This window comes from Hyperolius riggenbachi, chromosome 10, assembly GCF_040937935.1.
Source record: "Hyperolius riggenbachi isolate aHypRig1 chromosome 10, aHypRig1.pri, whole genome shotgun sequence".
NCBI lineage: Eukaryota > Metazoa > Chordata > Amphibia > Anura > Hyperoliidae > Hyperolius > Hyperolius riggenbachi.
In genome coordinates, this window is record NC_090655.1 from 209,118,523 (window position 1) to 209,144,542 (window position 26,020).

Below are 26,020 nucleotides of genomic sequence, written 5' to 3' on the forward strand. Positions count from 1 at the left end.
AAAACATTTACTGAAACGCAATTGCTCAGTCCAACCACCAAAATAGGGCACACATAGGTAGAGAGACTGGCCAGCATCTTTGTATAGATCCCTCCTCGGAAGTGCTTTTGTAAAGAATATAGGAAATAATGAGAATCCCCCAGGAGGAAATTGCCTAGCCCAAACCTGTCAGATTTTGTCAGATATTTAGTACCTGCTGTTAGTGACAGCACCATAAGAGAAAAATTGTTTTTAGCTTATTTTACTCTGGAAGAAATGCATTTCTTATTTGTATGTTTTAACATGCATTTTACATTTTTCACAATAATGGCCCATTAAGTGAAGTGCCAGCCACGTTAAAATCATGTAAATGTATAATGATAAGATTTGCCTGTTGTTCACTTTTTGTGGGTTTATCCTTTTTAATTCATGTTTAATGTTTGTTTCTGGTCATAGAAGCATAACTCTGTATCTGTGTGACTTAAAGAGACACTGAAGCGAAAAAAATATATGCTATAATGAATTGGTTGTGTAGTACAGCTAAGAAATAAAGCATTAGGAGCAGAGACATAAGCCTAATATTTGTTTCCAGTACAGGAAGAGTTAAGAAACTCCAGTTGTTATCTGTGCAAATAGCCATTGGCCTCAATTCACTAATCTTATCTCCTGTCTTTAATAACTCTTCTAGAGTTGTTACCATGGTGATAAGGCATGTAGTATTCAGGAAACATTTTACCTCAGGCAAACCTAAAGTTAACTCTTCTGTCTTTAAGTTAACTCTTCAATCCTTAAAGAGACTCCGTAACAAAAATTGCATCCTGTTTTTTATCATCCTACAAGTTCCAAAAGCTATTCTAATGTATTCTGGCTTACTGCAGTACTTTCTGCTATCACCATCTCTGTAATAATCAACTTATCTCTCTCTTGTCAGACTTGTCAGCCTGTGTCTGGAAGGCTGCCAAGTTTTTCAGTGTTGTGGTTCTGTGATGCATCTCCCCCCTCCAGGCCCCTCTCTGCACACTGCCTGTGTGTTATTTAGATTAGTGCAGCTTCTCTCTGCTCTCTTATCTTTTACAAGCTGGATAAATCCTCCTCTGAGCTGGCTGGGCTTTCACATACTGAGAAATTACATACAGGCAGAGCTGTCTGCACTCTGCAGGAAGAAACAGCCTGACACTTCAGTGGAAGATAGCTGCAGGGGGAAAGAAACACACAAATGATCTCTTGAGATTCAAAAGGAAGGGTGTATACAGCCTGCTTGTGTATGAATGTATTTTCTATGTGTGGACATACTGTACATCAACCTACTTCCTGTTTTGGTGGCCATTTTGTTTGTTTATAAACAAACTTTTTAAAACTGTTTTTAACCACTTTTAATGCAGCGAGGAGCGGCGAAATTGTGACAGAGGGTAATGGGAGATGTCCCCTAACGCACTGGTATGTTTACTTTTGTGCGATTTTAACAATACAGATTCTCTTTAAAATAACTCCAGAGTTAAAGACAGGCTTTATTAACTGCCTGTGAAAATAACTACAGAGGAGGTAAATTACCTACAGAGGAGGTAAAATAACTACAGAGGAGGTAAATTAACTACAGAGGAGGTAACTTAAAGAGACTCCGTAACAAAAATTACATCCTGTTTTTTATCATCCTACAAGTTCCAAAAGCTATTCTAATGTGTTCTGGCTTACTGCAGCACTTTCCACTATCACAGTCTCTGTAATAAATCAACTTATCTCTCTCTTGTCAGACTTGTCAGCCTGTGTCTGGAAGGCTGCCAAGTTCTTCAGTGTTGTGGTTCTGTGATGCATCTCCCCTTTCCTGGCCCCTCTCTGCACACTGCCTGTGTATAATGATCTCTTGAGATACAAAAGGAAGGCTGTATACAGCCTGCTTGTGTATGGATGTATTTTCTATGTGTGGACATACTGTACATCAACCTACTTCCTGTTTTGGTGGCCATTTTGTTTGTTTATAAACAAACTTTTTAAAACTGTTTTTAACCACTTTTAATGCGTCGAGGAGCGGCGAAATTGTGACAGACGGTAATAGGAGATGTCCCCTAACGCACTGGTATGTTTACTTTTGTGCGATTTTAACACTACAGATTCTCTTTAAGGAATAAAGAGATAAGATAACTCTCTCTTATGTGGAGGTAAGTTTTCTCTTGCCTTATTATCTCCAGCATGATCTTAGTGAATTGAGGCCATTATTGAGCTCTACCACTTTGAAAGTCACAGAGAGCTTTGACTCCTGATTAGGGTATCTCAGCTGTATTGTGTTTTTCTTTTGCAGAGAACAGTTCAGGACAGCTCAAAAGTTCACTGCCTGTTCAGCAAAAACGTTTAGAATGCTGAGTAGTGTGTAAATTGCAAATATTAGAGAATGATGCAATGTTATAAAAAAAATGTATAACTGAAAATAAAAGTATGAGAATATTTTTTTTGCTACCAATGTTCTAGTAATTACCCCTACTACACAACCAATTCATGATATCATATTTTTTTTTTCCGCTTCAGTGTATCTTTAAAGGGAACCTAAACTGAGAAGGGTATGGATTTTTCCTTTTAAAATAATACCAGTTGCCTGACTGATCCTGTGTCTCTAATACTTTCAGCCACAGCCCCTGAACAAGCATGCAGATCAGGTGATCTGACTGAAGTCAGACTGGATTAGCTGCATGCTTGTTTCAGGTCTGTGATTCAGCCACTACTGCAGCCAAAGAGATCAGCAGGACTGTCAAGCAACTGGTATTGTTTAAAAGGAAACATCCATATCCCTCTCAGTTTAGGTTCCCTTTAATGTAAGGGAGAATTACTGGTAGTTCCACTGAAACTTCTGTGCTTGGTCCAAATGCCATTTTTCCTATGCTGTTCCAATAATGGAGCAAGAGAATATGGCTGTTTTTAAATACAAAAACAGATAAAAACAAATACTAATCATGCGTAAGTCCCTGTGATAAAGGCAAAGCCTGGTTTTAGTTCACCCTCAAAAAGCATTGTTCTAGGCCGCTGGAAGAGCTATTGTAACCTGATACATTGTTTAAAGGGGTTCTGTGGAGGCTATTAAAAACTTCTATCGGCCCCATGCAGCTGTCCTGTCCCGCGCCGTCCTTCTACAATTCACAGCTCCCTCCCGCAGTTCTGATTCAGGAAGAATTAGACCGGGACTGGGGGCAGCAAACGGAGAATCGTAGGACGACAGCGCGGGACATGACAGCTGCAGGGGCCGATAGAAACCCCAGGTTAGTGTCAGGTTTTCGTTTTTAATAGACTCCACAAAACCCCTTTAAAGGACAACTACTCAAAAAAAAAAAAAAAAAAAAAAAGTAACATTAAAATTCCATGTACATGCATACATATAAAATGTACATTTGTTCCAGAGTAAAAATGCACTACAAATTAATTTTTGCCCTACGTTGCTGTCACTTACAATAGGTTATACAAATCTCACACATCTCACAGGTATATCTAGTTATTGTACAGCGTGCAGTATCTCTATGCCCTGCAGGACTTCATCTGAAGTCCCAGGGATGTTGATATTTCTCTGCCGCTGTGCGCACTACCGACTCGCAATTGCCCTTGTTCTCGACGCTGCCCGTTAGTACGGAGATCAATTAATGGGAACACAGTTTCCACTGATCTAAGTGCCTGTGATCAATGATCGCTGGCATCAATAAGATGCCTGCGGTCATTGACATAAACAAGTGTAACACATACACGCATTACTTCATCTATGGACTGAACAGTGGTGGTGGGGGGGGGCATCTAGTGGCCAAATAGTAAATTACACCCTAACACATTACATTACACACTAATACATACATTTTCCATGAAAATTACGGTAACCCCTTACACCCACCACTCTCCCATAGTTACTAAAATAAAACATTTGCATATAATAAAAAAAAAATGACATTGAGGGACTCAACTTTTTAATATGTATGTCACAAGGGTATAATACTGTTATTTTTGCAAATATGGGCTTGTGATTGATGTAAAACTGAAAAAATACACCTTTATTTCCTATTAAAATATTGTCGCAATACATTGTACTAGGGAAATATTTTAAACGTTGCAATAACCGGGCCAAATGGGCAAATAAAATGTGTGAGTTTTATCCCAGTAGAACAGTTTATTTTAAAACTGTAATGGCTGAAAACTAATGCATTTTTTCCCATTTTTTTCTAATTATTCTCATTAAAATGCATTTAGAACAACATAACTCTTAACAAAATGTACCTCCCAAAGAAAGGCTTTGCGTGGTACAGCCTAAAAAACAAGATAAAGATCATTTTGTTGTGATAAGTAGTGATTAAGTTACTGGTGAATGAAAGGGAGGAGCACTGAAAGGTGAAAATTACTCTGGTTCTTAAAGTGGACCTGAACTCTTGCTCAGGACAGAAGAAAAACAAAGAGAAATGCACCCTGTATGTATTTAGAGAGTTTAGCCTGTGTAATTCCCCCTCATTTGTGTCTAATCACTAGTTGTAATTGTATCCCCCCAGTGTCACATGACTGCCTATGGCAGATAATAAGCACAGGCTGTAAACAATATGTCTGCTTCCATGAATCAGGAAGTAGAAACTGTGCAGATTTATTTTAGGATTTGTAGCATCTGTAACAAATACATGTTTTTTTTGCTTAAAGGTTATTATGCTGTGTATATTTTAGAGCAGAGAGGAGTTCTGAGTTCAGGTCCACTTTAAGGGGAAAAAAACCCTTAGTGATTAACTAGTTACGACTAGTCCATTTCCTCTTGGGAGATTCTCAGGGTTTTTTTTTTATTTTCAAAAGCACTTGCTGAATTGGCAGTTGCTCAGTCCAACTACCAAAATAGTGTGTGAGCAAGTGAGGAGGCTGTCTACCGTGTTTCTATAGATCTTTTCCAGGGAATGCTTTTGTGAATAAAGAAAATAATGTGAATCTCCCATGAAGAGATGGACCAGCCCAAAACCTGTCAGATTCTAACTGTCTACTGTAAGCAACAGCAACATAGAAGTCATTTATACTGCATCTTATGCAGTACATCTTATAGGTATGCGTACACATGTGTTTTATATTTGACAATTTTTTCCGGTAGTGGTTTAGGTTTGTAAGCTTTGGAATGTGAAACATGTCCTTTGCCTATACTATTATGTTTTATGGATATGTAAAATTGTGCCTGCTAAATAAATATTTAACAAAATAAAAATAAAAGCAGTCCAGCAGACATTGCAGCAGACTTGGGGCCCGTTTCCACTTGCCAAGTGATGAGAGTGTGGCTACCTAGCCGCATTGCATCACTTCCGCTCTCATTCACGTCATTTCCACGTCTCCCGATGCGGAAGTGACTGGAGGAGATGGGACGTGGATGCGGGCAGATGTGGTCGTGCGAGAATCTGCAGCATGCTGCCGGTTCTCGGATTGCTCCGCACCACTCCACATAACCAGCACGCATAGGAAAGTGTTCCATTGCCGTACATTGGTTACAGTTCAGTCGCTGTGGGAGGTGGCTATGTAGCCACATCACACCACGTACAGTGGAATGGGCCCTTACAGTAGAAGTCCAGGGAACTAGGTGTGGTCAAACACACTCAAGAATCATAGACAGTGACACACTTCCTATAACCATATAAAGTCCCCCAGATATCAAGCATGAATTAAAAAATATATAGACTTAGATAAAAACAACCAAACAGCAGGCAAATTCTTCCTATCACTCATATAACTGTACATGTAGTTAAGTAAGTCTTTTTTGAGTCATCTTCACAAATTAAGGGAAAAGACGAACAAGTCCCCTCCTGAGCAGAAGACTCTTCTATAAACCATTTCCCACACTCATTCCATTGAAACAGCTATAATCTGTGTGTGGACTCTCTCATGTCTAGACAGATTTGACTTCTGGTTAAAACCCTTTCCACACACAGAACAATAAAACGGGCGATTGGTGCCATGAATCCTTTCATGCTTCGCAAGGTCATATTTGTCAGTAAAACATTTCCCACACTCTGGACAGGTAAATGGTTTCTCCCCAGAATGACATCTCTGGTGTCTGACGAGGTACTCGCTCTGGGAAAAACACTTTCCACACTCAGGACAGGAATACGGCTTCTCCCCTGTGTGAATTCGCTGGTGTCTGTTGAAGTGTCCCCTCTGGGTGAAGCATTTGCCACAGTCATAACAGAAAAACATCTTCTCCTTCCTGTGGCTCCTTTCGTGATTAGAAAGATTACCCTTTTCCCCAAAACATTTGCCACAGAAAGAACAGGCGTAGGGTTTTTCCACCTTGTGGCACCTCTCATGATTGACAAGGTGGACTTTTTCAGCGAAGCACTTCCCACATTCCAGACAGGTGTACGGCATCTCCACCGTGTGAGTCTTCTGGTGTCTGAAGAGCTTTGCTCGCTGGGTAAAGCATTCCCCACAGTCAGGGCAGAGGAAGGTTTCACCTCGCCTACGGTAAGTATGGGTGACAGGTGGGGGCGGGTCTGGGACAGGCACCACATGGGCAGAGGGATCAGCTGATGCATCTGTCCACTGAGCTGCTGGCTGGACATTTGCGCTGATAGGGGCTTCTTCTGAAGAACCTGCTTGCAGGTCAATATCTTCTGCTCTACCATCTTCATTGATCACAGAACATTTTTCTGTATTATACCTCATGTATCGTCCATCTGAAAGGAGAATAAGATATGAAGGTTTAACACAAATGTTTAAAAGGGGCACCATCATCAGTTGTGATTTTTACTTTAGCTGTATTGGTATTTTCATATTTGGTTTGTAAGATTGTGGCAGAGAAACCGTGGAAAGCGAGGAACATTGAGCTTGTACGTGCTTTACATTGATTAAACTGCTCGTGAGGAACATTAAAGTAGGGTATAGGCCAGTTCACACATGGGCAGCGGAAACAGTCACACAGACACCACTTCTGAAGTTGGCAGCTTCCCCTCATTTAAGGACCTCCAGATTGGTCTCCAATTGGACCAATTGCGGGCGGAATTTGATGGTTTAGTGTGAAAAGAAAATGTTTGCCTACCTAGATTTGCTAATAAATCTTTTTATCCAGTACAGGCCCGAATACGTCCGGTGGAGACCGTTCAGGAATTAGTAGAGAGAGACCTGACACACCGCAGTGAGGAATGTAGGTCTCGGAGACTCCGTAATGTGTCCCCGGGGGAGAGGGCCGCAATCGCTTCCCTTAAATCTAATAAGGAGATAGTTATCAGGAATGCTGATAAGGGGGGAGCGGTTGTGGTCCTTAACTCTGAGGATTACAGGCAGGAGACTTTGCGCCAACTCTCTGATCACGACACATATTGTAAGTTATCTACTGATCCCACATTTAAGTTCAAACAAGAATATGACAGACTGATCGCGCATGGGGTATCCTTGGGCGTCACTGATGCTAAAATTGCAGATTCCCTAACAGTCATTAAACCTAGGGTGGCTGTGTTCCACCATCTTTCCAAGGAGCACAAGAAGGGTTCTGTATTGGATCGGCCCATAGTAGCCGGCATTGGTTCTCTCACAGAACGCCTTGGGGAGTGGTTGGATCAATTTTTACAGCCATTCGTTCGAAGGCTTCCGGGGTTTCTCAAGGACACCAAACACGTGCTACAACAATTGGAGGGTGTGAAGTGGGAGTCTAATTATAAGTGGGCTACCCTTGACATACGGGCTCTGTATTCAAGTCTGGTGCATGATGTGACTCTGGAAGCGTTGCAGTACCATCTTGATCGTTATAGCGACTACAACCGGGATCTTAAATATTTCATTGTAGAGGCGGTGTCTTTCGTTTTATCGCACAACTATTTTTTGTTTAACGGGGAATTTTTCCTGCAGAAACGGGGAGCCTCAATGGAGGCCCGCTTCTCACCCTCCTTAGCCAATTTGTAGGGAAGAAACAAAACTTTTTTCGGATGAGAATGTGTTTTCCAAACACATGGGGCTTGATTCACAAAGCCGTGCTAACTGTTAACACGCTGGTGAAAAGATCATTATCACGCCTAAACTCAGTTTTGCGCATAAACTTTTATGCGCGCGCAACGCCATTAAACCCTTTGCAATGTTTCGCGCACACCGGACTTTGCGCGCAAGTTTTTCCCTCAAAGCGGTGCTAACCTACTTAGTGCAATGCTTATCACGCCCAAAAGTCTTTAGGCCTGCTAACTAGGTTAGCACCGCTTTGTGAATCAAGCCTATACTCTGGTCTGGTCGCTATATCGACGATTTGGTGCTGATTTGGACAGGGCAGGCTACTGATTTTGAGCTATTTGTCTCCTATTTAAACAACAATAGTATCAACTTACATTTCACCTTATCTATACATCCCACTTCTATGGTACTTCTGGATCTTCAATTGGAGGGCTCTGTCAGTAAGGACACTACCACCACCCACCGAAAGCCATGCAGTGGCAATTCTACCTTGCTGGCCAGTAGTTGCCACCCCAACCACACTATACGTGGTATTCCCACTGGGGAGATCACAAGAATTGTGAGAAATCGCTTGCTGGACGACATTAAAAAAGCAGAGGTGAGACTTTTTCAACGGGGTTATTCTCAGCAATATGTTCAGAAATCAAAAGACAAAGTTTTGGCAAAGGGGAGGTCTGCACTTTTGGCCAGCAATGCGCGGGTAACGGGGGATGGAGGTGGTGAAACGGTTACATTCTCCATGGATTTCAGCATGGAATACTCATCCGTGGTTAAGATTCTTAAGACCCATTTGCCCATCTCATATGCGGATCCAGAGATAGCACCTTTCGTGGAGGGAAATTGTAGGTTTGTCAGTAAACGAGCGCCCACACTGAGAGACACTTTGTCCCCAAGTCTGTATGAGGATCGGGCCACTTGGTTGAGATACCAGGGATCATATAAGTGTGGGTTGAAAACATGCAGATATTGTAGGGTGCACTCAACTGGCAATACTGCCGTTTCCTTTAGCAATGGAAGAACTTTTCGTCTCAAACAATACATAAACTGCGGCATTAAAGGTGTAGTGTACCTGCTTAATTGTAATGTATGTAGGAAGCAGTACGTTGGTTGCACCACAAGATCCTTGAGGGCCAGCATTGCAAAACATTATTGTGGTGCGGCCAATGTGAATTCGCTCTTGTCATGATGGTGACTTGAGCCACTTTTCTTTCCAGGGCCTGGAGAGAGTATATTTGGACAGTAGAGGTGGGGATTTAGAAAGGAAGTTATTGGAACACGATGTAAGATGGATCTTTAATCTGGGTACCAGGGGGCTCAATTATAGATGGGATGTCAACTTATTTGTTTGAGTTTTGTGCGTGTCCAAGGAAGGGTCTCTCTGGTACTTACTAGGTTTATGATGGATTGATATCCTGTTCTTTCGCTTGCTTTTCATGTTCATTTGCGGCAATCCTTATCTTGTGTGATCTCGGGATGATTTGGGTTGTGAGGTTGTGATATATTGTAACCTCTTCTCCCCCTTCACTTGCCGCCTATTATTTCCTTTCCTTGCTTCTCCTCCCCACCCCTCTTTTCTACTACCCCCCCCCCCCCCCCCCCTTCGCTCTTCCCCCTTTTTTCCTATCCCCGCTGACTTTTTTCCTCAACTTATATTTGGGGGATATTGAAACAAAACAGGATATTAGGGTTGGCCCTACTATGATGTTGTTTTTTAATGTTTTTCAATGTTTTTTTAATACATTTCTGTGTATGTTTGTATTTGAACAATTGTACAATACACTGGAGCCCACTCTCCCTCCACCAGCGGTATTCCCCTTTAAGAGTATCAAGTTACCTGTATAGGTGTGGTGGATAGGGGGTGTGGCCTCTGGGTATTTAAATCTGTCTGAAGCATGTCACAATAGCTACGACTAAGGACCCGGTGGGGTCAGAAACGCGTCAGCTCTCATGCTGCCTTACTTTTTGCTATCTACATGATGATTTAATAAAAGGATTGGATTTTAACTTCCGGAAGGTGTGCAGAGAAATGTTTTGAACATTACCACTTCTGAAGTTGCCTTAATAACACGCATCAGTGCTGAAATGAGCACTAAGCTAAGTTCAAATCTCTGCTCTTCCTATTCAGTAAGCCAGCATCTATTCAGTAAGGAGTTCTTGGGCAAGACTCCCTAACACTGCTACTGACTGCGCTCTAGTGGATGCCTTGCAAGCGCTTTGAGAGTGGGGATCCAGATTAAAAATAATTTATGGCTCGTGTTTTAGAGTTTAGTGCATTGTTCATCTTAATGTGTTTCCCGCCAATTTCCGGAGAATGCCCAAACGCAGCAGCCAATCACATTTTCTGATATCCTGCAGGCAGCTTCTAACATTGGTTGTGCTTGCGGTTTCATGTGCTCCTAGGGGCTCAAAACATGATGCGATCACAGAACAACAGGAACTGATGCCAAACTCTTCTCTACTCACGAGCAGAAAAGCGTTTAGTATCAGCAAAATGAGATGCCAGTACCCAGCCTTGTGAGTCGGCTCTTAATTATAAACTAGTCAGATTTAGTTTTTGTTTTGTTTTTTGCTTTTCCAAACTTTAAAGGACTCCGAGCACCTCTCATGGGCATGCCTTTAAGACTCCAACCAGTACTGCAAAGTACTTAAAGATGCATACCTTTCTGTAGCTTTTGTTCCCCTCTTTCATTTAGTGCCTGAATCGCCATTCTACACCAAATAGTTTTCGTTCAATTTAAAAATCGCGGCTGCCAACTTGGCTATGTTATAACTTCCGGGTCACCCCTGTCTTCTCTGTTAGAGAAGTGCATCACTGAAGCAGGAAGAGGAAGTGACACGCATGGCCATTGCAAGAGGCTCCTCCAGAGGGGTCATAGCACGACTTTGTTGGTAGTCGTCTGGCTTAAAGGCATGCCCATGAGAGGTGCTCGGAGTCCCTTTAAAGGCTATGATACATTATTAGAAGTGTCCTTCAGAAAAAGGAAAACAATCAATATTGACTGATACTGGTTGTTAGGAATGATATTGCTGTGCCCATTTAATATTACATGACGAGACAGTAGACATCAAATGAAGCGTGGATCTCACCACTGCCACTGCTAGATCTGTGCAACTCGATGGAGTACAAAGCTATGAGATTGTAGCCCCAGTGCTATGCCAAGAAGGATGCACCATGCTAATTTAACAGGGGGGCCTGTAGATTGTTGCTGTGCCTCAACCTGATGACTCAGCCTGAGGCTCTAGGCTTATAGACACTTGTTGCTGTATGCTCCATCCCCTATTGCCTGATGAAGTGGGGCCGCACCTGCGAAACGCATTACTTTGACCCTTTGGAGTGTATACATAAATACATTTGCTTGTTGATATAATATCAACCTCTTTTTATGTCTGCTTGGAGGAGGTAAGTCCACCACTGCATACCCTGTTGTTGTTTTTTTTAAGTTTTAGCTACTTTTATCCTTTTGCCGCTTCTGTTCATTTCCACGTTGTTCGAGTCCACCCATGGTGGAAAGGTGTTAACCCCTTGTTTCCAGATCTACAGAGAGCGACTTCCTAATCCTGAGTGGGGGCAGGTCTAATCTCCCCACCTGCATCTACAGTGGTTGCCTTAGTGGTAACCCATGTTTGTGAGTATAACGTTACATACTTGCCTCTCATTACCCACATCAATCCAGTACATACTGCACTATATTGGGCTCTCTGTGTTCTCTTTTGTTTTCTCATTGCAAGTTCAACCTGATAATGTTCTAAATAGAAACACTGTCATTGTTGTGCTCCTTTTGGAAGGGAAGGCAGTGTGTGTTCATTCTTTTACTGCTTACATTGATGCACGTTTGAAGATCTCGAGGGCCACATAAAATGGTTAGGAGGGCCAGATTCGGCCCCTGGGCCTTGAATTTGACACCTGTGCTTTAGAGCTTAGACAACGTAGTCAAAAGACTTCACTTCTCAAAGCCATATTAAATACTCATTTAATATCAAACTAACATGTAGTCTAATCTCACTGAAGGAAAAGGGCTCCAGTACACACCGTGTGGAATCCATTCATGTATGGTGTGAAGTACAAGCACTGAACTTGTAATTATTAGGTTATGAACAATGCCACGACTTAACAAAGGAAGTACCGTAATAAGGCTGGGTTCACACTGTACGGATCAAAAAATGATCCTGTTTCAAACTGATACGTTTGTTATGCTGAACATCAGTTTTCCATTCCCTTCCCTGTCACCACCTAATCGGTATGCCCGTCAGCATCTGCGTCATCCTGCTGATCCGGTAAAAAAAATAAATCACAAACTGCACATTCTTGCATTCTGCTTGTTGGAACGCAGCAAACTGATCCGTTATGAACGGACTGATGTGAATTGATCCTATTGCTTTGCATAGGATCCATTTATATCCGTTCCGTTTCGTTCCGCTAAAGAGAACCTTTTCATGCCAATGTGAATCCAGCCTTAACTTATGTACCAGTATTTAGTGTACATTACCCACCTGCTCCAATTTCTGCAGGAATTTCCTCCTCCTTACACTGCATTTCACACATCTGCTTCGATGATTCAACGTCTTTCGATTTATATTCGATTAGGTCTTCTTCCTGTTTAAGTCACAGAAAAATATCATAAGGCTGGGAGCACATATGTCTGTGCAGAAAAGCATGCGGGTTAAAGGAAACCTGTAAGTATAAAAGGGAAAAAAAAATCTAATACTTACCTTGGCAGAGGGAAGCCTCTTTCCACATCCTCCTCCAGAAGCTTCCTATATCCTCCTCCTGACCATTGCTGGACACCGGGACCCCATGGAAGTTGACAGCCGCACTAAGCAGGTGCAGGACACCTTACACTTGCACAGTAGCACAGAGCTGATTGGGCTCTGCTTTTTCTGCCTAGTCAAACAGCTTAGTCCTACTGCGCAGCCCCACAGTGTCCTGCACCTGCGCAGTGTGGCAGCACTTGTTCATGGACAGTTTCATGGCCGTGCCTATTCTTTGACAAGGCCCTTGTTGAAGAGGTTTGGGGGGTCCCAGCGCTGGATCAGTGGAGGCGAGGGGGACGGGGTAAGTCTCTGAATAATCCATAGGCTTCCCTCTACTGAGGTAAGTACCCATTTAGGGCGCTTAAGACGTGTATTTTTCTCTGCATTTGTGTTTTGAATTATCTGCCTTTTCAACAAGAGACAAATGTATATTATCAGATTTTTTTTTACTTAAAAAAATGCTTTGATGCTTAATAGAAAAGCATTGTATGTGAATGGCACAATGCAAATTTTTGTCGGCCCACAGCCCTACATTATATGCGATCTCACATGTGTTTTCCACTAGGAGACAAAAACGCATGCAATTGCTCCCTGCCTATATCTACTGTCTTATTACATGAACTGATCTGGTGTTACAAAGGCAATATTGCTATCATTTATCACCTGCTAACCTGATAATATTGTGGGAACTTTGGAAGTTCATGTGGAGAATCCTGGGAATAAAGAGGACTGTCACATCCTTCTGGTGGACTTCTGGTAAGTGGTCCACTCATGGAGATTTTTTTCTCCTTATGCTGTATATCAGCCCAGGAACACACCTCTTCTTCACCCTCTGGGCTTTCAGTTTTAACATTAATTGGAAGTTTATCCTGCATACAAAATAGATTATTATAAAGGGTCCGTTGGGTTTCTAAACAAACCATACAGAATATCGGCAAAGATTTTTCAGTTGCCTATACCTGATAGTCACTTGAGACCATGAGATTTGAAGAAACCTCAGTATAAAATGGACTGGGACATCTTTCTGGTGGACTTCTGTTAATGAATCTACTTGTAGGAACTTTTGTCTCCTGAACATTAGCCCATAAACATATCTCTTCTTTTCCCTCTTCATCTTCGACTTTAATATTAATCAGGCGATCACCCTGCATAACCAAAGTTTTATTATCCAAGATCTACTAGGCCTGTGAATACATTTATATACTGTATTTACTTCCAAAGACTCCTAGCTACCTTTACCTGGCAATGGTGTAAGATCTTGGGACATTCCTGCATGGAATCCTTGGAATAAAGAGGAATGGGGCTTTTCTCTGGGGAGCCTCTGTTACTCGATCCACCTACGGAAACTTTTTTCTCTTTACACTGTTCATTAGCCCATAAACACATCTCATGTTCTCTCTCTGCTGTTCCAAATTTAGTATTAATCTGATGTTCACCCTGCACAACCAAATTTCTATTAACTGTAGTCCACCTGGCTTGTTTATAAGCTATAAGAAATAACTGCAAGTAGCCTTTACCTGATAATGGTGAGGGACCTCCTGATGCTTCTGGATAGAGTCAGGGTTATAAAGGGAGCTGGGACATTTCTCTGAAGGACTTTTGTTACTAGGTCCACCTTTTGGAAGGTTTTTCTGTTTACATTTTCCATCAGTCCACAAGCATTTATCTTCTTCACTTTCTGTCTTCTCAACTTTAATGTTAATCAGATTCTGTGCCTGCATGATCAATATTTTATTAACCACTGTTCTTTGCAATTTGATATAACCCATACAGCATATGTGAAAATGACCTTTACCTGATAATAGTGAGGGATTTGGTGATGTTCCTGGGAGGAATCCTGGCATGAAGAAGTACTGGTACCTCTATCTTGTGTGTTTTTGTTAGTAGGTCTACTTGCAATGGCTTTCTTCCCCTTACACTGCATATTGGTCCACAAAAACATCCCATCTTCTCTACCGGTGGCTTCATTTTTCATATTTATTTGACGTTCACCCTAAGAAACCAAAGTTCTGTAAACTAAGGTCTACTTGGCTGGTGTATAAATCTTATTGCATATTTGCAAAGATGATCAACTTTCAATACCTGATAGGCATTTAATACCGTGTGCTGTCCCTGTGTAGATTCACGAGAATAAGGACTTGGACACCTATCTAGGGGACTTCGGTTACTGGACCCAATTGCATGAGCTTCTACCACCTTAGAGCACACATCATGCCTTGAGCATGTCTGTTGTTCTTTTTTGGGGACTTCAGCCTTCACATTAATCAGACTTTGTCCCTGAGTAATACAAAACTGCTATTAAGTAATATTACCACGGCCTGTAGATAAGGTGTTAATAATATTGGCAAACTACCTTTACTTGTACTTCATGTGAAGTTTTATGAAGTTCTTGTGCAGTATTCTGGGAAAAAAGAGGGCTGGGAAATCTCCGTAGTGAATTTTCATTACTGGGTCCATTTTTAGGAATGTCCATCTCCATACACTTCATATCGATTCCCAAGTGTTTTTCTTTTTTCTCTGAGACTTCAGCTTTCACATTAAACAGACAGTCAGCCTGAATGTTTCAAAGCAGTTTTGTTAAACACTCTACTAAGCCAGTGGATAAACCATGTATCATACCGTAAAAGACTTTTACCTGTTTATTATTTGAGATCTTGTGACCTTCCAAGGTGGGATGTTTGGGATAAAGAGGACTGTGACATCTCTCTGGTGGATTTCTGGATCCATCTGAATTTAACACACACACATTAATTGAATACATTATTTATGTGTTTTGTATCAGAATATCAGTCTATCTCGATGGGTCCTCCATACTGGTCTCTCATTTAATGGAATTAAATTATTCTCTTACCCAGTGATAAGGGCGGATGATCCTCCATCACAGCATCCTTGTACGGATCCTTGTGTTCTTCTATGGTTTCTCCTTCCTCCATAGACAAAGAGAGAGTGACATCCTGACATACTGTAAGAACCTGACACACAAAATCAACCAGTCATCATCCTGACACGCCCCTTGCTATTACTTAATAATATCCCGGAATTCCCAGCACCACTCACTTCGCCAGTCAGCAGCTCAATGATCATATTGGTGACTTCCAGAATCCTCTTGTCATTATGTCTTTGAGGTAACCGGGAATTGTTTATTGAGTCCATGAGAGGGCTTTGCCTCCTGTTCCAACCTCCTAAAACACATGAACGCTTGCCAGATGTCACATGATCCCCAGATATTTTCTTCACAACTGTGTACTCCTGTAAATTGGGACACAAATGAATGTTACCACATAAAGGATAATTTACACCCTGCAACTTCGTATCGATGAAGTTTCCAGAATTCTCCTAACCTGAAAATGTAAAAATCTAAAAATGTGCATTGATACCCCTAGAGGCTTCCCAGATCCTTTTGGAGTCTAAACCTTCTGCCCAGGAACCTCTCTTTTTCTTTGTGACTGCACTCCGGTCCAAAAACTAGCTTCTTTGTACTGGGAATCTGCGAGTGCGGTCCACACATGCACAGCAGAGTGATGGAGGAAAAATATGTGCTTGTGCGGCTTCGTTTTACTGGGCATGTGCGGATTGTTCTTGTGCATGCCCACTACGAAGACGGTCATACTTAGATGAGAGTGTGGCCATAAGAGGATATCCACCAATCTCTTGTTGGACATGCTTAGAGGGACTCAATGCTTGAAGTGTGGGCACCAGAAGGATGCAGGAACCATCTGGGCTATCCAGAGACTTCCCTCTACTAAGGGAAATATCTGTCTGATTCTTACGTTACTTCACTTCAGGTTTGCTTTAAAGATTTTTTTTATTTTTTTTGGGGGGGGGGGGGGGAAATTATCCAAAAATTAACACGACGTGTACCGTGTTTTGTTAAAAAGTTATGCTGACTTCCTGGGGGGTTTTGTTTCACTCACCCTCTGAGACCCTCCGTGCGCCCACTTCTGGCACTTAGCCCCACCCTCTTCCAGACAGGTGCAATGGCACTCTCTGTATCAGAGATACAGAGTGCCAAAGAAGCGCCACAGTACCCATCCAGAACAGGGCGGAGCTAAGCGCAGGAAGTGGCCGCACCGAGAATCTCAGAGAGTGAGTTAAACAAGAAACCGCAAGAAGTCAGTATAACTTTTTAAGAGAACCTGGTACATGCCTTGTTACTGTTGACTGTATAGTTACTTTAAGAGAGAACATTAAAAAGACACAAATACTTCATCGAAAATGAGAGGCCAAAACTTACAGTCTGTACAACAACCATGTTATTGTGTATCACAGGCAAAACATTCAGTATAACAAACTAAACTTAAATCAATCCAATTACAAGATCATAACATGGCAAGACGTACTGTGTGGGAAATAATTATGTGGTCTCCAGCTAAATCTGTCTGCCCACTTACAGAGAAACCAACAGTTTGTAATTTGGATGGTACTTTCATTTTAATGAAAAGAGACAGAACATCAACCAAAAATAAAGGAAAAACACATCAGGTAAAAGTTATAATTTGATAAACATGTCACTGAGTGAAATACGGTAAGTATTTGATCCCTACAACACAGGCAGAATTCTGACTACCACAGATTGTTCTGAGCTCATGTGAAACAGATTACAATCAGTCAATTAATTTATCAATTACAGATACTCTTGGTTTCAACTTCATATGTGTATAAAGGTCCATGTACACACCTTAGATTAAAGTCGGCCCGGGCGACCGCTAAAGACTCCCTCAGGTGAGAATCTACTGTGGGTAAGGCGGCCCCAATATGTCGGCAAGAGATCCGGCATGCTCAATCACAAACTGTCCTCCCAAAGGATCGTGTCCTGATCCCTGCGGGGCAACAGTACTTGGAATCTACTCACCAGTAAAGTCTGTTGTGATAATTTACCAGGACAGCAGCCCAGAGTGTTTTAGCCCCAGCATTAACTGTCACTCTGGATATAATGTTGGCCGTGACTGAAGAGGACGGATGCTAATGGAGCAGGAGCAGGTACCGGCACTACAACTAGCCAGGGTCCACATGCATGCAACTAGGATTATGTGTGCACTGCGGCATGAAAACAATTGTCAGACACAGGTGAGTGATGCTAGGTGTTATCCCATTCCCACAGCTCCAATTAGGCGAGTTTTCTCGCAATCCTCCTCACCTCTCCACTCAGCAAGTAGATGATCTCCAGGGTGAGGTCTAATATCTTCTTGGTCATGAGCTTCCTTTCCCTCTCCATTCTCTAGTTGTCTGTTTAGAGGTATTTCCTCTAATAAAGCTGCAATAGTCGTACAAAAGAAAATAGAAATGTAGTTTAATAATAAATATAAACATACAGTATATTTATACCTTTATTGTAAAATGTAGAGCCCATATTACTAATACGAAAGATGTCCCTGACCACTTTACTGCACCTGTCAGGCCTCAAATGTTAATTTGTAGCTACAGTGCATCCGGAAAGTATTCGAAGCGCATCACTTTTTCCTGTCACCGCCTTATTCCAAAATGAATTACATTCATTTTTATCCTTAGACTGCTACATACAAAACCCCACAATGACAATGTGAAAAAAAGTTTACTTGAGGGTTTGGCAAATTTGTTAAAAATAAAAAAAACTTGCGAAATCACCTGTACATAAGTATTCACAGCATTTGTGCAGTACTTTGTCAGTGGACTGTTGGCAGCAATTACAGCCTCAAGTATTTTTGAATATGAATCCACACCTATCCTTGGGCAGTTTTGCCCATTCCTCTTTGTAGCACCTTTCAAGTTCCATTAGGTTGGATTGGAAGCATTGGTGCACATCCATGTTAAAGGAACACTATAAAAACAAGTGTTCTAAAATTACAGTGTACAAATAATGTAATAATAAGTAGATGTGTAAACATTTTCCTACTTTAATTCATTGTATGTAGATTTTAGCTGCGTTGGAATGTTACATTTGCAAAGGTGAATCTCTGTTTCAATATTACACTATTCTTTGAATGTCAGACTGCAGAGTTATATGAAAAGCCTTGGGTGTCAGGTTTCGCACATAATCACAAACAAGATACATTTCGTCTGTTCTCTTTGCAGACAGCTAATTCAGACAGACACATGCAGCTGCAGTTAAGCTAATGACAGCTTTCTCACACACAGGGTTAACAGGTGTAGTGTGAGGGAATTCCCCCTCACCTCATGATTAAGTAGCCCATCAGATTTGGCATCAGTGAAGTGTGAAGGGAATTTGATAACAGTAAACAAACAGATAAGCAGTGAAATGTATACACCAGTACTTAAAGAGAACCCGAGGTGGCATTTCATTACGTTAGTGGGGCACAGAGGCTGGTTGTGCACACTAACATCAGCCTCTGTTGCCCCATCGTGTGCCTCAAAGAGCCCCCTGCTCGCCGCTATACCCCTGCAGTGCTGGCGACACGCAGTGTGTCGCCAGCACAATGTTCACCTAAGCGCTGTCTGTCAGCGCTGCTCCCCCGCCTCCTCCGTATCGCCGCTACCCGCCCGCGTCCCTTCCCTCCCGCTGATTGGAGGGAAGGGACGCGGGCGGGTAGCGGCGATGCGGAGGAGGCGGGGGAGCGGCGCTGACAGACAGCGCTAGGGTAAACATTGTGCTGGCGACACACTGCGTGTCGCCAGCACTGCGGGGGCAATAGCGGCGAGCAGGGGGGTCTTTGAGGCACACGATGGGGCAACAGAGGCTGGTGTTAGTGTGCACAGCCAGCCTCTGTGCCCCACTAACGTAATGAAATGCCACCTCGGGTTCTCTTTAAGAGCACTTCCCAAACAATTCCTATCTCATTTGAAAAAAAAAAAACATGTTAATCGATAGTGTTCATTTAAGATCTCTCCAGAGATGTTCACTTGGATTGCTCCTCTGCACCACTCTACATCAGGGGGAGAGATGGCTATTTAGAGGTGGGACATGCCTATACAATGGGTACATGGCCATATGAAGGAGGAGGAGACATGGTATTGGGAGAGTGATGCTACATGGGGGAGTACAGGCAATACTGGTTCAATATTTGGAGTAAAATGCTATACTGGGGTGACGTGGCCATTGTTATCAAAAGAGGAGAAAAGGAGTAATTTTTGCAATGTGGAGGAATAATGGTTGCTGTACATGTAAATGAGGAGTCAAACTTATATAAGCAAAACCAAACTAAACAAAAGGACTCACAAAACGTACAGCCCATGTTTTCCCATTATTTAAGAAGGGCAAAAAAATCAGATCCGGGAAATTATAGACCTGTAAGTTTAACATCAGTTGTGTGCAAACTATTTGAGGGGTTACTAAGAGATACTATACAAGAGTTCATAGTAGAAAATAATCTTATTTCTCAGCATCAGCATGGGTTTACTAAAGACAGGTCCTGTTTGACTAACAAGCTCAGCTTTTATGAGGTAGTGAATGCTAATGTGGATATTGGGAATGCTGTAGATGTGATATACTTGGACTATGCAAAGGCCTTCGACACTGTTCCCCACAAAAGTCTGGTGCAAAAGATGAGGATGCAAGGACTGGGGAAGAGTCTGTGTGCTTGGATAGGGAACTGGCTAATGGACAGAAAACAAAGAGTTGTGGTCAGTGGATCATATTCAAAATGGGTGACTGTTAGCAGTGGGGTCCCACAGGGGTCTGTACTGGGTCCAGTGCTCTTCAATGTATTTATTAATGATCTAGTAGATGCAGTAGAAAGCAATGTTGCTATTTTTGCAGATGATACAAAATTGTGCAGAATCATCAACTCTCAGGAAAATAGTGACTTATTGCAACAGGATCTGAATAGGATGGCTATATGGGCACATAAATGGCAGATAAAATTCAATGTTGAAGAATGTAAAGTCATGCATTTTGGTCGTACCAATGGTCTAACACCATACAAAATAAACGGGATACAGATGGGGACATCAAACTTGGAGAAGGGCTTAGGAGTACTCATCGACAACAAGTTAAATAATCATATTCAATGTCAAGCTGCTGCGGCTAAAGCAAATAAAAATTTGGGACGCAATAAAAGGGAAATAAAAACTCGAGCTGCTAACATAATATTGCCCCTGTTTAACTCTCTAGTAAGGCCACATCTGGAATATGGAATTCAGTTCTGGGCACCACATTACAGGAAAGATATTGCAGTTTTAGAGCAGGTGCAGAGACGAGCAACAAAATTGATACAAGGGAAGGAAGGTCTCACCAAGAGAAAAGACGCCTTAGAGGGGATTTAATTAACATGTATAAATACATCAGAGGGCAATATAAAAGCTTGACGGATGAGCTTTTTCTCCCTAGGCCTTCACAATGTACTAGAGGACATGATCTGCGCATGGAGGAAAAACGTTTTAGCCATTTATTTAGGAAAGGGTTCTTTACAGTAAGAGTGATTAAGATGTGAAACGCATTGCCGCAGGAAGTAGTTATGGCAAATTCTATATCTGCATTTAAAGGGGGCTTAGATGCTTTCCTTGCGTTGAAAGACATCCATGGCTACAATTACTAGGTAATGCCCAGTGGTGTTGATCCAGGGATTTTATCGAATTGCCATCTGGAGTCAGGAATGATTTTTTTCCCTTTTGGGGGTAATTGGACCATGCCTTGTAAGGGTTTTTCGCCTTCCTCTGGATCAACAGGGATATGTGAGGGAGCAGGATGGTGTTGTACATTGTTCTCTGGTTGAACTCGATGGACGTATGTCTTTTTTTCAACCCAAATAACTATGTCAAAGTAGCATCTACATATCTCATAACATATAATACATTGTTAGTAATAAGCAAGAAAAAAGATTCCAGGAGCATCTGTGCTGTCATGTATAAAACTTCAAACTTTTATTCCAACATCTTCTTTAAAAGTGTGTATCCACAAAAAGCAATAGAGTAAAATTATACTTATCACCACAGGATCACTTAAGCAGCAGGGGTGCCAGACACGGAGAGGTACGGAGGTGCTGAGTCGACGATCGTTTCACCTCTGCCGAGGCTTTATCAAGACTGTCTTGATAAAGCCTCGGCAGAGGCGAAACGATCGTCGACTCAGCACCTCCGCACCTCTCCGTGTCTGGCACCCCTGCTGCTTAAGTGATCCTGTGGTGATAAGTATAATTTTACTCTACTGCTTTTTGTGGATACACACTTTTAAAGGAGATGTTGGAATAAAAGTTTGAAGTTTTAGGCTAATTTCACACCAGGACGTTGCGTTAGAGGGGGCGTTAAAGAGAATCTGTATTGTTAAAATCGCACAAAAGTAAACATACCAGTGCGTTAGGGGACATCTCCTATTACCCTCTGTCACAATTTCGCCGCTCCTCGCCGCATTAAAAGTGGTTAAAAACAGTTTTAAAAAGTTTGTTTATAAACAAACAAAATGGCCACCAAAACAGGAAGTAGGTTGATGTACAGCATGTCCACACATAGAAAATACATTCATACACAAGCAGGCTGTATACACCCTTCCTTTTGAATCTCAAGAGATCATTTGTGTGTTTCTTTGCCACTGCAGCTATCTTCCACTGAAGTGTCAGGCTGTTTCTTCCTGCAGATTGCAGACAGCTCTGCCTGTATGCAATTCCTCAGTATGTGAAAGCCCAGCCAGCTCAGAGGACGATTTATCCAGCTTGTAAAAGATAATAGAGCAGAGAGAAGCTGCACTAATCTAAATAACACACAGCAGTGTTCAGAGAGCGGCCTGGAGGGGGGAGATGCATCACAGAACCACAACACTGAAGAACTTGGCAGCCTTCCAGACACAGGCTGACAAGTCTGACAAGAGAGAGATAAGTTGATTTATTACAGAGATGGTGATAGTAAAACGTTCTGCAGTAAGCCAGAACACATTAGAATAGCTTTTGGAACTTGTAGGATGATGAAAAACAGGATGCAATTTTTGTTACGGAGTCTCTTTAAGGTCGCATAACGTCCCCCTAACTCAACGCCTGGTGGTGCTGGATCTGGACATCAGAGTGAGCCGCGTTGTGCAGCTCACTCTGGCGTCAGTGATGCCGTGATGCGCACTATTGTGCGCATGCGGCATCACGTGGTCCCGCCGGCCAATCGCCGCACAGAGCGGCTGCTCCAGGAAGTAAACACTGCACGTCATAACGTGCAGTGCATATTAATTAGCCATGTGCCTGGCCGCTCTCCGCTCCTCCCCAACATTACTGAGCATGTGCAAGCAGTCTAACACGGCTCAGCCGCCTCCAAAGTACTGCATGCAGTACGTTGTCTTGTGACGCAGCGTTACAATGTAACGCAACGTCCGCACTGTGAACAGCCCCATTGATTTTTCATTACTGTGCGGTGGGCTGCATTACAGGCTGCTCTAACTTGCGCCTGTAACGTCCCACTGTGAAACCAGCCTTATACATGACAGCGCAGATGCTCCTGGAATCTTTTTTCTTGCTTATTACTGTGGAAATTCTAGCCTTTATATCCGGAATGTGCACCGCTATGCAGAGTATTAGTGTGAAGCAGTAATGGTGTGCACTCACTCATAAACTATCTTACCCATATATATAATACATTGTTTATTACAGAATTTCTTACAGAAATAAAACCATGAAAAACATGTATTTGACGCGCCCGTCAGCTAGTATATAATGATACTGTTATACATAATGGATCCCCAAGGAACCATCTCAGCAAGGGAAGTCTCCGACATTCATGGCAGCAGGATTGGCTGGGTTGAGAGATATACAGAATATGCAATGTAATAGTGAAAAATATTTTTTCATAGTAAGCAAGCAGAAACTCGTCTGGGGTATGTTATTTACTTATAACAACATTGTTTTGTTTAGTACTGTGCTTGTACATTGGACACAGCTGACACAGGGATGGCTTCTTGGGGAACTAATAGCAGACAGGAGTGTTAAATAAATGTTCTTAAATAGTTTTATATCTGTTTGGAATTCTTTAATAAAGACTGAGAGAGAGAGAGAGAGAGAGAGAGGGAGAGAGAGAGAGTGCGTGCGTGTGTGTTTCTGTATAATTTGGTTTCATTTCTAGTGACCTTGCACATCTATTATTGGTCCGGTGATATGCTCTTTGGCACTTGTAATATGCAGGGGTGGTTCTAATGCTACACATTAATATGAGGGCTCCCTGAACTCCATACAGCATTATTCTCTGGCTTTTAGTCACAGACCCTGAACAAGCATGCAGCAGATCAGGTTTTTCTGACATTATAGTCAAATGTGACAAGATTAGCTGAATGCTTGTTTCTGCAGTGATTCAGACACTACTGCAGCCAAATAGCTCACCAGGGCTGCTAGGCAACTGGTATAGCTTAAAAGGAAATACATTTGGCAGCATTCATTTACCTCTCACTACAGTTGCCATTTAAGATATAGAAGATAAATGACAAGGGATGACAAGCCCAATAAACCTCCATCTGAAATCACAATTTTAGGGTCTGCCTTATTCTAGTGGCAGACAATCCAATATCATGTTATGGCAAAATCTTTCATATAATCAAAGCAACCGAATGATTGGGCCAGATGAGGTTTATAGATATATATGCCTGGGATTTGGCACTTGTTGGCTGGAATGGGCTTATGGACGAATGCCAGTCTGATACTCAAAGACTCAGCTGCTACTTGATGGCTACAATGACACCTGAATTACACAGTGGGGGGAGGGCTAATACCCACAGCTTTATTGTTGTGTATGTCCCTCCTTTGCAGTTCCATCTCTTGGCTTAGGGCACACCCCTTTGTGTTTCAGCACCAACAGTTCAACAAATTAAATCATCTATGGCAACATCAGTAGAGCTGCTGGTGTGTAGCAGAACAAATGGAGAAGCATGTCATCCATTCGATCACGTTATAGATTTGTAAGACTTTGATTTGGCGTGATCTCTTCCTGATTTAACCTACACAGGAAATGGAAAATACATGATCCTGAACAGCAAATCAGAGCCTTACAAATCAACTGATCACACACTTCCCCATGAATTCTTCTACACATGCAAGAGTTCAATAAGGTCCAAGACTCCTCCTGGATTTATCAACAGTAAGCTTTTTATTCACATAATACTGTGGTGTGTGAGTAAAAAGCCTATTGCCGATAAATCCAGGTGGAATTCCGGATCTTATTGAACTCTTGTTTGATGGTTACCACCTACTCGTTGGTACAGAGCCGGAATTACCATCAGGCACTGTAGGCACATGCCTATAGGTGCCTGATGATGGAGAGGTGGCTCACTTTCCTCTGAATGGCGGCCTCCCTCCTTCCTTGATGAGATCTATTCAATCAGTGACACCTCTAGCTACTTACTACTGAGGGTACCTATGGCTACCTAATACTAACAGGCACCTGTAGTGTACCTATGGTGGGCAGGGGAAGTAAGGGAAAAGTGACAGCTGGGCCAGCCAGCTCACTTGCTGTGTGGTTCTTCGGGGAATGTGTAGGCTCATGGAGGGAGAAGTCTAAGGTGCCAGGAAATCTGTGCCTATATCCTGTGATGTAAACCTGGGCCTGCCCTGGTACTAAATGCACTATTAATTTGTGGTTGAGCTTTTAGCCAACCTTCTTTGCCTTCTTCTACACATGACCAACTTCAAATGTCACTTTACCATGGTGCCATACACAAGCAGCAGAGCAGCGAATTAGGAAAGACGTGGAGCAAAAAAATCAGTTGTATGGGACCTGTTTTTAAACAGGTATCTCTTGGGAACTGCACAGTTTTGCCATACCATTACCTGAACACTGGCCTGGGCTGTGGGCTCCAATTTTTACATAAGATTTGGCTTGCCAGTACCATCACTGTGTATGTTTTTCAACGCTAAAGACACCAGTAGACAAGGTCTACAAGTTGGAGGGTTGTCCTCACAATGACTAAGTAACAAGGTAAGGGGTACCAATAATAAGGATGGACATAAACAAAATCATAGATGGTAGTTGTTAATTTAAACAACAAAAAACAGCCACCTGCACCCCAAAAAGAGGTGAGCCTATTTACCTCTACATGAACTGCAAAGTATCCGAAGTATCTTACTGCCCCTTGGTATGAGCAATTCATTCTCCCCTGCTGGCATTGTACTTCATAGATGACACATGAATTAACTATAGGGTCACATTACCCCTCTTGGCTCTTTTCATTCCACACAAGAGGTTCCCTCTACCTAATCCCACTCTACACTGTGTAGAATAATAAGATATTATTACCTCCTCCTCCTCCTCAAGATACAGCCGGTCTCCAGCCCAACACCCACACCAGGAGGATTCTGGAACTAGTATAATTCCATCCCTCCCACCCCAACTCCTGGCTACAACAAAATGGACGCAACTCTCAAAATGTGGGGGCAAACACGTTAGTATATTTTATTGCAATAACTTGAACAATACACGTTGCCGTGAGAAAAAGATTTCCGACCAGCAGTACTGAAATCCATCAACAGTTTCGTAAGTGAGA

The 26,020-nt window shown here is 42.2% G+C and overlaps 2 protein-coding genes across 6 annotated transcripts in view; one reads left to right on the forward strand and one right to left on the reverse strand.

The window, feature by feature from the left end:
• The window catches only part of LOC137534318 (zinc finger protein OZF-like), an 89,422-nt gene that overhangs the window by 37,340 nt on the left and 26,062 nt on the right, over positions 1 to 26,020 (forward strand). The gene's annotated exons all lie outside the window — the stretch shown is intronic.
• On the reverse strand, positions 3,150 to 25,862 carry LOC137534314 (oocyte zinc finger protein XlCOF7.1-like). 5 transcript variants are annotated; one of them, XM_068255756.1, is made up of 14 exons: positions 25,774 to 25,862; positions 17,783 to 17,899; positions 15,703 to 15,894; positions 15,497 to 15,572; positions 15,281 to 15,372; positions 14,999 to 15,199; positions 14,728 to 14,922; positions 14,441 to 14,638; positions 14,163 to 14,360; positions 13,885 to 14,082; positions 13,605 to 13,790; positions 13,317 to 13,514; positions 12,385 to 12,487; positions 3,150 to 6,632 (listed from the first exon to the last, which is right to left on the reverse strand). In XM_068255756.1, exons 2-14 carry the CDS (start codon positions 17,858 to 17,860, stop codon positions 5,800 to 5,802), a joined length of 2,748 nt encoding a protein of 915 aa, XP_068111857.1. In that variant the 5' UTR covers positions 17,861 to 17,899; positions 25,774 to 25,862; the 3' UTR covers positions 3,150 to 5,799. The 5 variants fall into 5 exon arrangements, with proteins under 5 accessions (XP_068111857.1, XP_068111855.1, XP_068111856.1 ...); XM_068255754.1 differs by having other exon boundaries at positions 15,497 to 15,617; XM_068255755.1 differs by lacking the exon at positions 25,774 to 25,862 and adding an exon at positions 25,568 to 25,655 and having other exon boundaries at positions 15,497 to 15,617.